Source organism: Podarcis tiliguerta, assembly GCF_965153285.1.
Source record: "Podarcis tiliguerta genome assembly, chromosome: 10".
Lineage (NCBI taxonomy): Eukaryota > Metazoa > Chordata > Lepidosauria > Squamata > Lacertidae > Podarcis > Podarcis tiliguerta.
The window spans coordinates 67,611,294-67,623,409 of NC_139543.1; the positions used below are offsets into that span (position 1 = coordinate 67,611,294).

The 12,116-nt window shown below is 45.8% G+C and overlaps 1 protein-coding gene across 1 annotated transcript in view; it reads right to left on the reverse strand.

Moving 5' to 3' along the window:
• Positions 1–12,116, reverse strand: part of CHCHD3 (coiled-coil-helix-coiled-coil-helix domain containing 3) — a 217,562-nt gene that overhangs the window by 175,837 nt on the left and 29,609 nt on the right. Inside the window, exon 3 of the mRNA XM_083402455.1 lies at positions 921–1,002. Coding sequence (XP_083258581.1) covers positions 921–1,002 — 82 coding nt within the window. The remainder of the gene's footprint in view (positions 1–920; positions 1,003–12,116) is intronic.

Below are 12,116 nucleotides of genomic sequence, written 5' to 3' on the forward strand. Positions count from 1 at the left end.
CAGAGCAGCGCACGGAAACGCTGTTTACCTTCCCGCCGTAGCGGTACCTATTTATCTACTTGCACTTTGATGTGCTTTCGAACTGCTAGGTTGGCAGGAGCAGGGACTGAACAATGGAAGCTCACCCCGTCGTGGGCACTGATTAATTTTTAAACGTAGCTGCTTGGATTTCATTTTATTAATGTATAATTGAAAGCGCTGCACTCTTCTGACCTGTGCCTTCAAGACCTACTAAAATTTATGACTAAAGCCCAACTTCAGCCTTTCAAATGCAAAAAAAAAACCCAAATTTGTAGAAGAGTAAATATTGCTGTTTTTCACCCAAGATGCACTATAGTATGCTCATAGCATGTCCAATAGAAAAAGCAACAGCAGTTCCCTTTCCCCACCCTCCATCCCAACACACACAGCATCTCTTCACGTATTTCAAAGCCTAATGTATGTACTCTTCTTCAAAGCAGTTCTACCTGTTCCCCTGCTGTTAGAATTTACCTCTTGATCAATCTGATGAGTTCACCAACACAAGTCTCCGTGCTTTTTCCTGAGCAATTCCATTGCTAGGCAAACAGTTTAGTAAGGCTCCAGAGAGGGTGGGAAATATAAAAACATAAAAGGCAGAACTTTAAACCCTCCCCCCCCTTAAAAAAAAAAGAGCATAATAGCATAGCACTTCAAGTATGTGAGGTCAGAGAGATGTAGACAGAATGCAAGCCACAGAGAAAAACAACTCTCTACTAATTTATTTTTCTGTTTACCACCATTACACACCAAACAAATAGAAGTCTGGTCACACCTTGCTTTAAAAAACATCCTAATTCATCCAGAGACCTCTGATTTCCCCACTTACCACAACATTGCAAGAAGCATGCCTTTAAAACACAAACAGCGAGGACTGAAGATCTATTCCTGACAAAACAAACCTTTTATGGGCTTCAGCATCTCTCCTGGCTTGTTCTAATGCCAATTCTTCAGCTATTCTTTTCTTCAGGTCTTCCTCATTCACTGGAATTAAGAAGTGGGAAAGGATTAAGTGACATGGATGGGATACAGGTGATGCCAGAACGCAACACATTCAGAACGACCCGATAAAAGAATAGCCAGGAGGGTTTGTTCGGTTTTGCCATCACATTTTCAACTCATACCAACATAATCACCAAAGCAGCTACTGCAGGGATGGGGAGCCCAAGTCTGGGGGCCAAATGTGACGCTCCAGTCCTATCTGGGCCTCAGGAGCTTCCTCAGGTCATACAGCTCGCCTGGGTGGATGGAGGCTAGAAAGGGACATGGGATGGGGTGTAGAAACTAGCCTACTATACATAAGTAAAATTACATTCATTGCTCTGCCCACTGTTGCCTCTGGCATGTTGTGAGCATCTCTAGTGTCTCGTACTGTAACTACGATTCCTGCATTGCAGGGAGTTGGACCAGATGGCCCTTGGGGTCTCCTCCAACTCTATACTTCTATGTGTCTATGTGGCCCCCAGAAGGTTGTCCAGAAGGGAATGAGGACCCTCAGGCTGAGAAAGCTTCCCCACTCCTGAGCTACTGCAAACTGCTTCTTATAGCAGGGCCTCTGACAAAAGACAATGCCTAGAGATGACCTTCATTTCTTTGATGAACGTTGGGCAGCGTTGTCTAATGAGCTGCCCTCCCAATGTTGTCCTCCAGCTCCCATCAGCCTCAGCTAGCATAGACAACCTTCAGGTATAATGAGGCTTGCAGCCCAACAACATCTAGAAGGCATCACTTTGCCCAAGCTGGACAACCCCTCTCAATGCTCAACCAACTGGAGTCATTTCGGTTGTTTCGAAAATAGGAAAAGGATGAAAACGTGTCTTCCAAGCTTCCCACTAAGGAAAAACAAATTTTACTTATGCTGCTTCTGAAATGCACCTACCACTGTCTCTTTTTAAGTCACTCATTAGAGAGCTTTGCCAAAATCACATAGCTTTAAAAGACTGGTGGGCAGCATAAATGGCACAAACCCCACGCAGATTGCAAAAAAACCCACTAACCCGCTTATAATTTAGGATCTTCTTCTGTTCAAACACAACTGTCCTATTGGGATTTGCACAGCCAACATGCCCAGAGGATTGTGTCCTTTGGTTTTATCTCTTCTCTGCCCATCTCAAACCCCCCGCAAGCAGCTCTCATTCACAGCTGCACTACAAAGGCAGCAAAACATTTTATGCCACAATTGATCATTAGAGTCATCTCAACTCTGGAAAGATACTTCAAGTGTCTGGTTTGGCACCCGACAACAGACATACAATGCATAACAATTAAGGTGTCCACCAAGCTATGTATCACAATTTTTTATTGCTCCTGCATGTAAGAATGGATAAAAAAGGCTAATGGAGCGTAGAACCAACTTCTGAGGAACAATAAATAAGATTCGGGTATCAGCCAATAAAGACATGGCACTTTTGACCTTAACAATCAATTAGGTTATGCATTGATCAGCTTGATCCTAACAGGGAATAAAAGTGGAGCTGTAGATCATTAAATAGAAATTCTATTAACCCTTGTAAGCAAGATGGTTCCCAAATGAGAAATTGAAGCAAGCTGAGTAAAACCTAATCCTGGAAGGAGGTCACTGTTTGAGAAATAACTCCTGCAATTTTATTTATCTGCCCAAGTGCTTTCAAAAAAACCAAATAATTTGACTCAAATTGCTGTGTTAAAACACGTAGGCAGACAATTCCTATTTAGTTGAGGCGAATAAATTGCGTGCAAATAAACCACTGGAGAATACAGCACAGTATAATTACTCCAAGTCTGGTCAGGTTAAGGTCACCTAGAGAACACACGTTATTGGCAGGGAACCCAGTGTTTCTCCGGGCAAATTCTGAGGTTATACCAGACACTCATGAGATGCATTTGAGAGTTATGTGTCAAGGAACAGCAGAGTTGCTTGCCTTTTAGATAGCACCAAGGGCACTTGAGCCACAAAACGAGTGTCCAGTTGAAGAAATACACCCACCTTGACATGGGTTGTTTGTTCAAATGAACCTCTGTTCTATGAATGGGGGGGGGGCAAATATGCAGTAGCTAAAGGCAGTACCACATCTATGTGGGACACATGCCTGTATTCAAAATGGGTATCTCTGTATCGTGTTCCCTCCCTACCATTTACCTGTGTTTCATCACACTTAGTATTTCCCAGCCTCCATCAAGAATATGAAGCAGCATGAGGTAAGCACACAATGATGCTGCCCCAATGCAGGTTAAGTGATGCCACACATTGCAGGAGAAGAGAGAACTCAACATGGACTTCCCTTTTGACAGAAGACACATGGCCTGTACCAATGGGTACCTAGCAGACATGATCCAATTCCTCCCTTGTGTGTTCATTAAACACGTGAGTAGATTCATTTGAACATAATTTCCCAACCTTGGGCTCCCAGTTGTTGTCAAACTAAAATCCCCACCATGCCCAACTATCTGACACGCTGGCTGGGGTTGATGGGAGTTGTAGCACATTTCCGAGCACAATTCAAAGTGTTGGTCTGACCTTTAAAGCCGTAAATGGCCTCAGCACTGTATACCTGAAAGAGCGCCTCCACCCCCATCGTTCTGCCCTGACACTGAGGTCCAGCGCTGAGGGCCTTCTGGCAGTTCCCTCACTGTGAGAAATGAGGCTACAGGGAACCAGGCAGAGGGCCTTCTTGGTAGTGGCGCCTGCCCTGTGGAATGCCCTCCCATAAGATGTCAAGGAGATAAGTAACTATACAACCTTTGAAGACATCTGGTGGCAGCCCTGTATACAGAGGATTATAGCGTTTAATGTTTTATTATATTTTTGTATACGCTGGAAGCCTCCGAGAGTGTCTGGGGCAACACAGTCAGATGGGCGGGGTACGAATGTTGTTGTTGTTGTTGTTGTTGGTTAAGGTGACTCTTTGGAATCCGACAACTATGACCAAATCATGTAGCAGATGAGATACAAGCAGGAATTCCCTACTCCTTAGGCTGTCACCACTAAAAGGACAGATAAGGGGGGGGGGAGGAAGAGTGTCTTTTAGTGGCTCAGATGTTTATGCATTATTTATTTATTTCATAAAATGTATGCACAACTTGATTGTAAAAAAAAAAAAAAAATCAAAGTGGTTTACGAAAGAGTTTTGCCAGAACCAATGTCCATTTTCAGCCATCATCAGGCAAAGAGTGGATTGTGATGGTTTTCAAGAGCCTTGCCGTTCAAGAGCCTGAAGTTGATAGAAAATGTGGTATTTCTAGGCCTGTCCTAGACCTCCTACATAAATCAAGTTAGCCAACGTGGTTCTTAGAATCGCTTGCCTCCAGGATGATGTGTTATTCCGCTCCAGATCTCCACACTTCCCAACAACCAGCGCAGCACTCAAACCCCCAATAGCTGACTGAACCAACAAGTATACGCAAGGCAATTTCTCTGTGGAGGTACATTATAACATTGTAAGACCTTCTGAAATGAAGTGACTATATGGTTAACACAGCCAGCTAATTTGCTCATTTAACTCAAGTATAAAATGGACTTGATTCTGATCTATCACAGACTAGAGAGCTTTACTGCAGTCCCAAGTAATTTGGATGAGAAAGTTCATTAAAATACTAGAGTTACAACACACCTGAACAGTTTGTCACATCTAGTGCATAATAATTCTTCAAGCATGTGAACGAAAGAGGGGATGAAAGAACACCTGCTGACATTATTTTGTTTGGTCTTTTAGGGCGACTTTAAGAAAAATTCCCTCACAAGCAGCTATTAAAGCAAACCAGTAGTCTCAAGGTGAGAGGCAGGGCATTGTCACAAAGCGAGACATATGCAAATCCAGACTGAAAAGCAAAGAGCAATGGAGAAAAAGGCATCCATAAAGAAGGCAGACACAAAGCTAGGGAAGACACAAGCACCTTCTTAAAATAATTACAACTAGATCAGGCATAGGAAAACTCCGGCCCTCCAGATGTTTTGGACTACAATTCCCATCATCTCTGACAACTGGTCCTATTAGCTTGGGATTGTGGGAATTGTAGTCCAAAACATCTGGAGGGCCGGAGTTTGCCTATGAACTAGATACTAGGCCCGGGCAATATATCGATATATCGCCCAGGAGGAGTACGAGGATCAGACGGCGATGTCCGTTTCACTTTTTAGCGGTACAGTATATCGCTGATGGGACGCGGGTGGCGCTGTGGGTAAAACCTCAGCGCCTAGGACTCCCGTTGCTCGGTCCCAGCACCTGCCAACCTAGCAGTTCGAAAGCACATCAAAGTGCAAGTAGATAAATAGGGACCGCTTACTAGCGGGAAGGTAAACGGCGTTCCGTGTGCTGCGCTGGCTTGCCAGATGCAGCTTGTCATGCTGGCCACATGACCCAGAAGTGTCTTCGGACAGCGCTGGCCCCCGGCCTCTTAAGCGAGATGGGCACGCAACCTCAGAGTCGGACACGACTGGCCCGTATAGGCAGGGGTACCTTTACCTTATATCGCTGATGAAACTGCCACATCTCCTGAGTCCCTCTGCTGGCAGCGTCAACATCAGGGGTTGGCAAAGTTTTTGTGGCTTGGGCCGGTTCATGGTCCCGCAGACGCCGCGGTGGGCCGGAGTGTGCTCGCACACAGACACACATGTGCAAACGCTATTTCTGGCGCTCCTTCCGGAACAGAGGAGGCGTGCGCAGCTTCCCATTGGCTGCAGGACCTTCCTGCAGCCAATGGGAAGCCAGCCACCGTCGCGGAAGGCGGTACCCACTCTGCGCGGCGCACGGGAGCTGTCCAAGTGGGCGGCAGGGGTCCATGAGCCGGTTAAACGACCCCCATAGGCCACTTGTGGCCCATGGGCCTTAGGTTGCCAACCCCTGATCTACTCAGTGTTGGTTCGGATAGGTGTGGAGTTTGAAGTCCATATGGTGATATAGATTTCATATTCAGGTAGGAAGCCGTGTTGGTCTGACGCAGTCGAAATAAATTAAAAAATTGTCCAGTGCATGGACATGAACCACTTATACCCAGAACAAACTTAGTTGGTCTCTGAGACCATATTTATTTTTTAATAGATTTCGAAATTTTTGACCTGGCAATACATCAGGAATCATAATGTGTATTCGGATTGGGCAATATCAGGAGTGGTTTTACCACTGCTTCCTTCGAGGAGGCTGGCAGGGACCACCCCCTCTCAAGAAGGCATTAATCACCTCCCTGGTCCAGCCAGCTGCCCCCTCACTGTTACTTTTTATCAGCCAAGAGGGGCAAAGGCCCAGAGCATGGGTAGACAAACTAAGGCACAGGGGCCGGATCCAGCCCAATCGCTTTCTCAATCCGACCTGTGGATGGTCCGGGAATCAGCGTGTTTTTACATGAGTAGAGTGTGTGCTTTTATTTAAAATGCACCTCTGGGTTATTGGTGGAGCATAGGAATTCACTCATATTATTTTATCAAAATATAGTCTGCCCCCCCCATAAGGTCTGAGGGACAGTGAACCGGCCTCCTGCTGAAAAGGTCTGCTGACCCCTGGGTCCAGAGCATAGGTCCTTGACCGATCCAAGCACCTTGTCCACATCTTCAAGCCTTACTAACTGAAACTCATCCAATATAATAGGAGTAGACAGTGCTCTGGAGATCTCCCAAGATTCATCTGCTGTAACAGTGGAAAAGGCTGGCTTGATCTAAGCAGTCTTTAGAAATTAACCCGTGGTATCACCTGAGGGCAAACTCCATTTTCCCCCAGTCCTGCAGGAGATCAACTACATTTGCTTCCACACAGCCATTCAAAAATATGTGCTGCCCTGCATTATAATCAGAATTCCATTCAGTGAAATCAGCCACTGACAACCTTTTCTACTTTTGTGTTTTAGTTCATTCTAAACAGGATTTGCAGCTGTTTGGTCTATCCCCATGGAACAACAAGAACAACAAACCCTCAAAAGCAATTCTATCACCTGAATATCACTGACATACATTTGTATTTGCATAATTTTCTCTCTTATAAATAATAATTGGTTGCAATGGTTTTGAATGTCTTTGTTTCATATGAGTTGATTAACTTGGCATTTTGTAAATAGAACAAGTCTGATACGGTCCCACTAATAAATAAAAACAGCAGTTTTGGGGCAGGGATTACTATTAGTCAGTTGATCAACCTTTGTTTGACTGGTCAAATGACCAACTTTAATTCAAAAAGATCAACGTGCAGGCAATATACAGTTTGTTTTATATCTCTCTCATTGCAGACTTGCTACCTGAAATGACAAACCTCTGCACTAGAGGCAATGCAGTGAGTGCGGGAGACAGAAAGGAAACACTTAACATGCTAATAGTCATAAATAATGAGAAAAGGACAGACTTACAGCTTGATGGCCTGAAACACTGACACCACAAAGCAAAGATTTTATTATATTTTACTGCTCCCTTGCAGTTGACCTTTCCTCCGCCTCCTGTTTATACAATACGCAAGTCATCTTCCGTTCATTATTGGGCTTCCTAACAAGCTCCTCAGCGCAGGCCATGGCTAAGTTCCATAAACACACCTAGAAGAGAAGGGAAGCTGGTCGCGACAAGAGCGGCTGACAGGGGAGCAAGAGCAGAGCTGGAAACCAGAGCATGGGGGCTGCAAAAGGTATTTGCAATGCTCATCAGCAAAGGGCATTTTCACAAGAGACACGAAAAAGGCTTTTTAGTACCAAATGTCTCACTTTGGAATGTTTAGGGGAAGAGAAATTAAAATTAAACGCATGCTCTAGCCGTGGTAACTCTTTTGCATGTGGAAAATTCAAACATGAACTTTATTTTTTATATAAATTTTTATTAGGTTTTTTAACATACCATTTTCAACAATAATGAAACATATTTTTACATCTCATTCAATCTTCTGTAAATCTCTGGTCCCGCGGGTTTCAAATCCTTCCTGTCATTTTATCCAATTCTGGTCCATTATTTCCGTCTGCCATTCTTCTTTCGTCGGATCAAACATGAACTTTAGAGCCACTTGTCTAAAATCTCAGTCTAAAAGTGTTTCGTCAATGAGAACTCATGCCTTACTTGGTTTGGTCCAAGCCTATCCAACTTGGAACTCAAACAGAATGGGCCACCACCAACCTGTGAAGCACTCAGAACCACACACAGACAGACCTACAACCTAGGACAGAGGTTTTCAACCTTTTGGAGTCCACGGCTCCCTTGACCAACTACATACACTCTTTCTGCGTTAACAGTGCGGGGCTCAGTAGCTCAGTTATGCCACCCCTTTTTCAAACACCCTCCATTGTGGAGTGTTTCCTCAGCCTCCTCTCCTTGAAAGTCCACCAGGCAGCAGCCACCACTGATTCTGGTCTCAGAGCCACCCACACGCCCCAAAGAGAGGTGCCTCCTCACCCTGACCCACAGAGACCAATGAAGAGGATGACCCCAGGCTTAGCAGCCCAATGGAAATGGGCTGAAGGTGAACGTGAGGCCACCATCTTTCTCACCTTGGGAGGCAGCAGTGGCAGCAGCGGACACCGCCAGGCCTGCATGGCGGAAAGGCTCCCCTTTGGTGCCGGGCACTCAGCTCCCAGGCAGGCATTGCACACAGCAAGCACAAGAAATGCCAGCGCAATGCCTGCCTACCCGGCTTCCCACTAGTTTGTCCATTCCCAATAGCAAGGGCTGGTGGACTGGCTGGCTGGCTGGGCTCCATCACCCGCTTGCTTGCTTACTCCAAGGCCACCTCAGCTCCTGGCACCCAGCACCCCCTGGCCAGCCCCAGAGGCACAATTTGCCTCCTGAGCTTGCAGCCAGGGCTGCTGCAACAAACAGGTGCACAAGCCTTTGGGAGGCAGAGATGCAAGAGGGCATCAGAGGAGGGAGGGAAGGGAAGAGGGACAGAGGCCTGTGTCGCCCACAGCACTCCTGACCATCATTCAAGGCACCCCAGGGTGCCACAGCACACTGGTTGAAAACCACTGACCTAGGAGGTTAGAGGTGCGAATGGTTTGGGTGAGACACAGAGGTCAAATGGAAGGAACGTTTCTGTAATACAGGAAGTGGGGAATTGAAATCTGGCTGATGGACCTGCTTTAGACGAGGAATGGGTCTTTTGTGTTTCACTCTTCAGGGCAGACATTTCCTTCCTTTCATTGTTCACCTAAACAAGGATGGAGAGCCTACATACCTCCCAGATGTTGCTGGACTAAATCTCTCATCATCCCTATCCATTGGCTATGCTGCCTGGGGCTGCTGGCAATTGGGGTCCAACCACATCTGGAAGGCCACAGGTTCTCCGTCCCTGACCCAAACACTTTAAAATGTGAAGTGGCCCTGAACTTAAGATGATTCTCTTCTGCGTAAGCCACACTTCAATAAAAATCCCAAGGTAGCTGCATATCCCATGCCACTCCCACCCGAAATCGTTCATCGTTCTCAATTCAACAATGCAAGGTTTTAGAAATCTGTCCATTACGCACAACTGGACTGCAGCATGTGAAGCATTCTGCAGTTTAGCCAAGAAGAGCGGAATGACTTCCTCACTATACAGCCTGTCATGAAAAATAATAACCCCCAAATTTTTAAGGAGACATACGTGAGTCACCAAATAATAAAGGCATGATATTTAAAATCATCCTGCCCAGACACCGCAAGATTAACAAGCCTGCCTCTGTCGCCACAACTGGAAATAAGCCTCTGTTTTAGGAATCAAACAGCCTTTCCTTGTTCTAAGAAAAAAGGAATCCCGCAGAGGCATTCAGGAAACCTAACAGTTTGTATACCAAGGTAAGAATTTCAGGGGAGGAAATGCAACAGCCCGTGGGGAAGGCACGCCTGAGTCACTTCTGAGAGCGACCTTGTTACACGCTTTCTAGATTTCTGCATTTCTGAGCAACAGGTCAGCTCACTGGAGGACGGTTGTCAAGAACGCTGTTCCTGGATTCTTTTTCAAAGGGAACAAAGGCAAAACCTACCCTCAGAATCACACAGGAGCATCTTGATTCAAAAAAGGGGGCGGGGAGAGAGAGAGAGAACTAAAATAATGATGTGCAGCTGAGAGGGAGGAATCTCCTGGCAATCTCACTGTAACTGGAAAATGCAGAGACAGATGTTCCTTGATATGTCCAATGCTACTTATGGGCTGCTATTAAGGATAGTCACTCAGTTTCATTGCTCCTAGCTGTGCCCACTGACTGCAGTGGTTGGGCGGGGAAAGGAGAGGATAAGCACAACTACTCCAAGAGAACAACAGCCACCATTTTTTTAATGTCCAGTTATTATCAGGGAGGCAATGCAATTCATTTAGCAAAGGCTAAAGGTAAAGGTACCCCTGCCCGTACGGGCCAGTCTTGCCAGACTCTAGGGTTGTGCGCTCATCTCACTCTATAGGCCGGGAGCCAGCGCTGTCCGCAGACACTTCCGGGTCATGTGGCCAGCGTGACAAGCTGCATCTGGAGAGCCACACGGAACGCCGTTTACCTTCCCGCTGGTAAGCGGTCCCTATTTATCTACTTGCACCCGGGGGTGCTTTCAAACTGCTAGGTTAGCAGGCGCTGGGACTGAACGATGGGAGCGCACCCCGCCGCGGGGATTTGAACCGCCGACCATGCGATCGGCAAGTCCTAGGGGCTGAGGTTTTACCCATAGCGCCACCCGCGTCCCTTAGCACCACAAGGCTACTTTGTGCTTTTTCAACAAGGCTGTTATGGCAGAGGTGGGGAAGCTCAGGCGTAGGCCCAAATGTGGCTGCTCCAGGCCTCTCTAGCTGGCCCTCGGGACCCATGTATGTCTTGCATGCATGTTTGGGCTTTTCAAGCTATCACCATTTCCACGGAGACTTTCACACAACCCTTTGATCCCCTTGTCCCCTTATAAAGCTAAGAGCAAGTACATCTGGAGTTGCCAACACGAGAACTTCCTTTGGTGCCTCTGAACACCCGCATTGCGCACTGACACCTTCGTTTTCCTCCCATCTCCTCATTGCCTCCTCTGAATTTTAGATTGCATGCTCCTAGAGGCAGGATTGGGTCTTTCTGTTGCTACTCTGTAGAGCATGGTGCATATGGAAGATATAAGGGATGCCTGCTCATTGCAGTTAGTGACCAATTTATGAAAATATAGATTAGTGTATATATGGTGCTCCGTGTCCTTCTAGCTGTACTCTCAAAGCATGAAACTTGATAGCGCTGTTAATATTGGACAATGTCTTTATAGAAACTTCTAAATGCCTTAAGATGAGCCCTTGTAATATATTCACTTCCCCCACGAGGCACGAAATCTCTTTTCAATAGCTACTTGACCATATGTCAATTTACTGTCAGAATGCCCTTCTCTTTTCGGAAAACTTTTGCAAATAAGGAGGCAAATGTTCCCTTACCACCAATTGCTGTGACTTGCATTCCCTTAAATCCATTATAGTACAAGCGATTCCCTCCTGCGTAAACACAAAGCTGGAAGTGCATTAGTGTAGCTGTTTGTAAGGCTTTTAACACAACAATAGGCTGGAGTATTGGAATTTTAAAACTTTCATATTAAATAACGATGCAACGGAGGGTGATGTGAAGGATTTACAATGCTGCTTTCAGTGAGATAACATGAACACAGCACTGTGCTATTCCCCCCCCCCGGCCCCCCTGCTCTGACCAGAGCAATTCACAAATTCCTTAAGAAGCTATTCAGCCTAACAACAGAAGGAATTTATTGGGTCACCCATTTTATTTCCTTTCAACCTCACTGAAATCATACCTAAAAATGAATGGAAGGGGGGAGAATTGAGCCAGGACTCCTTAATATTTATTTTGAGCAATTCACGAAATGCTATTCTGTTGTAAAAAGTGTATCTTGAAGTATTGATTCCCAAACAGGCAACAGTTAAGCTAAGGCATGCTTGAGCAAAAAGCAAGCCCCGCTGAGTTTGGTGGGGTTTAATTTCTAGCAAGTGAGCTTAGGACTGAAGCCTTGATTCTTTGCATAAGTGCATAAGTACAGCATGCCCTAAGAATTCAATATGCCAGGTGTAAACTACTCCTTTATGCATTGACTACTAGTTAAGGTAAATTGGGAGGGGTGTTTTGGTTAGCGCATTTTTCAAGTTCAAACATGGCGTTAAAAGTCCCCAGATTTGCAATCCAGGGAAATAATTTCAGTTCCGTAATGCAAAGGTAAAGGGACCCCT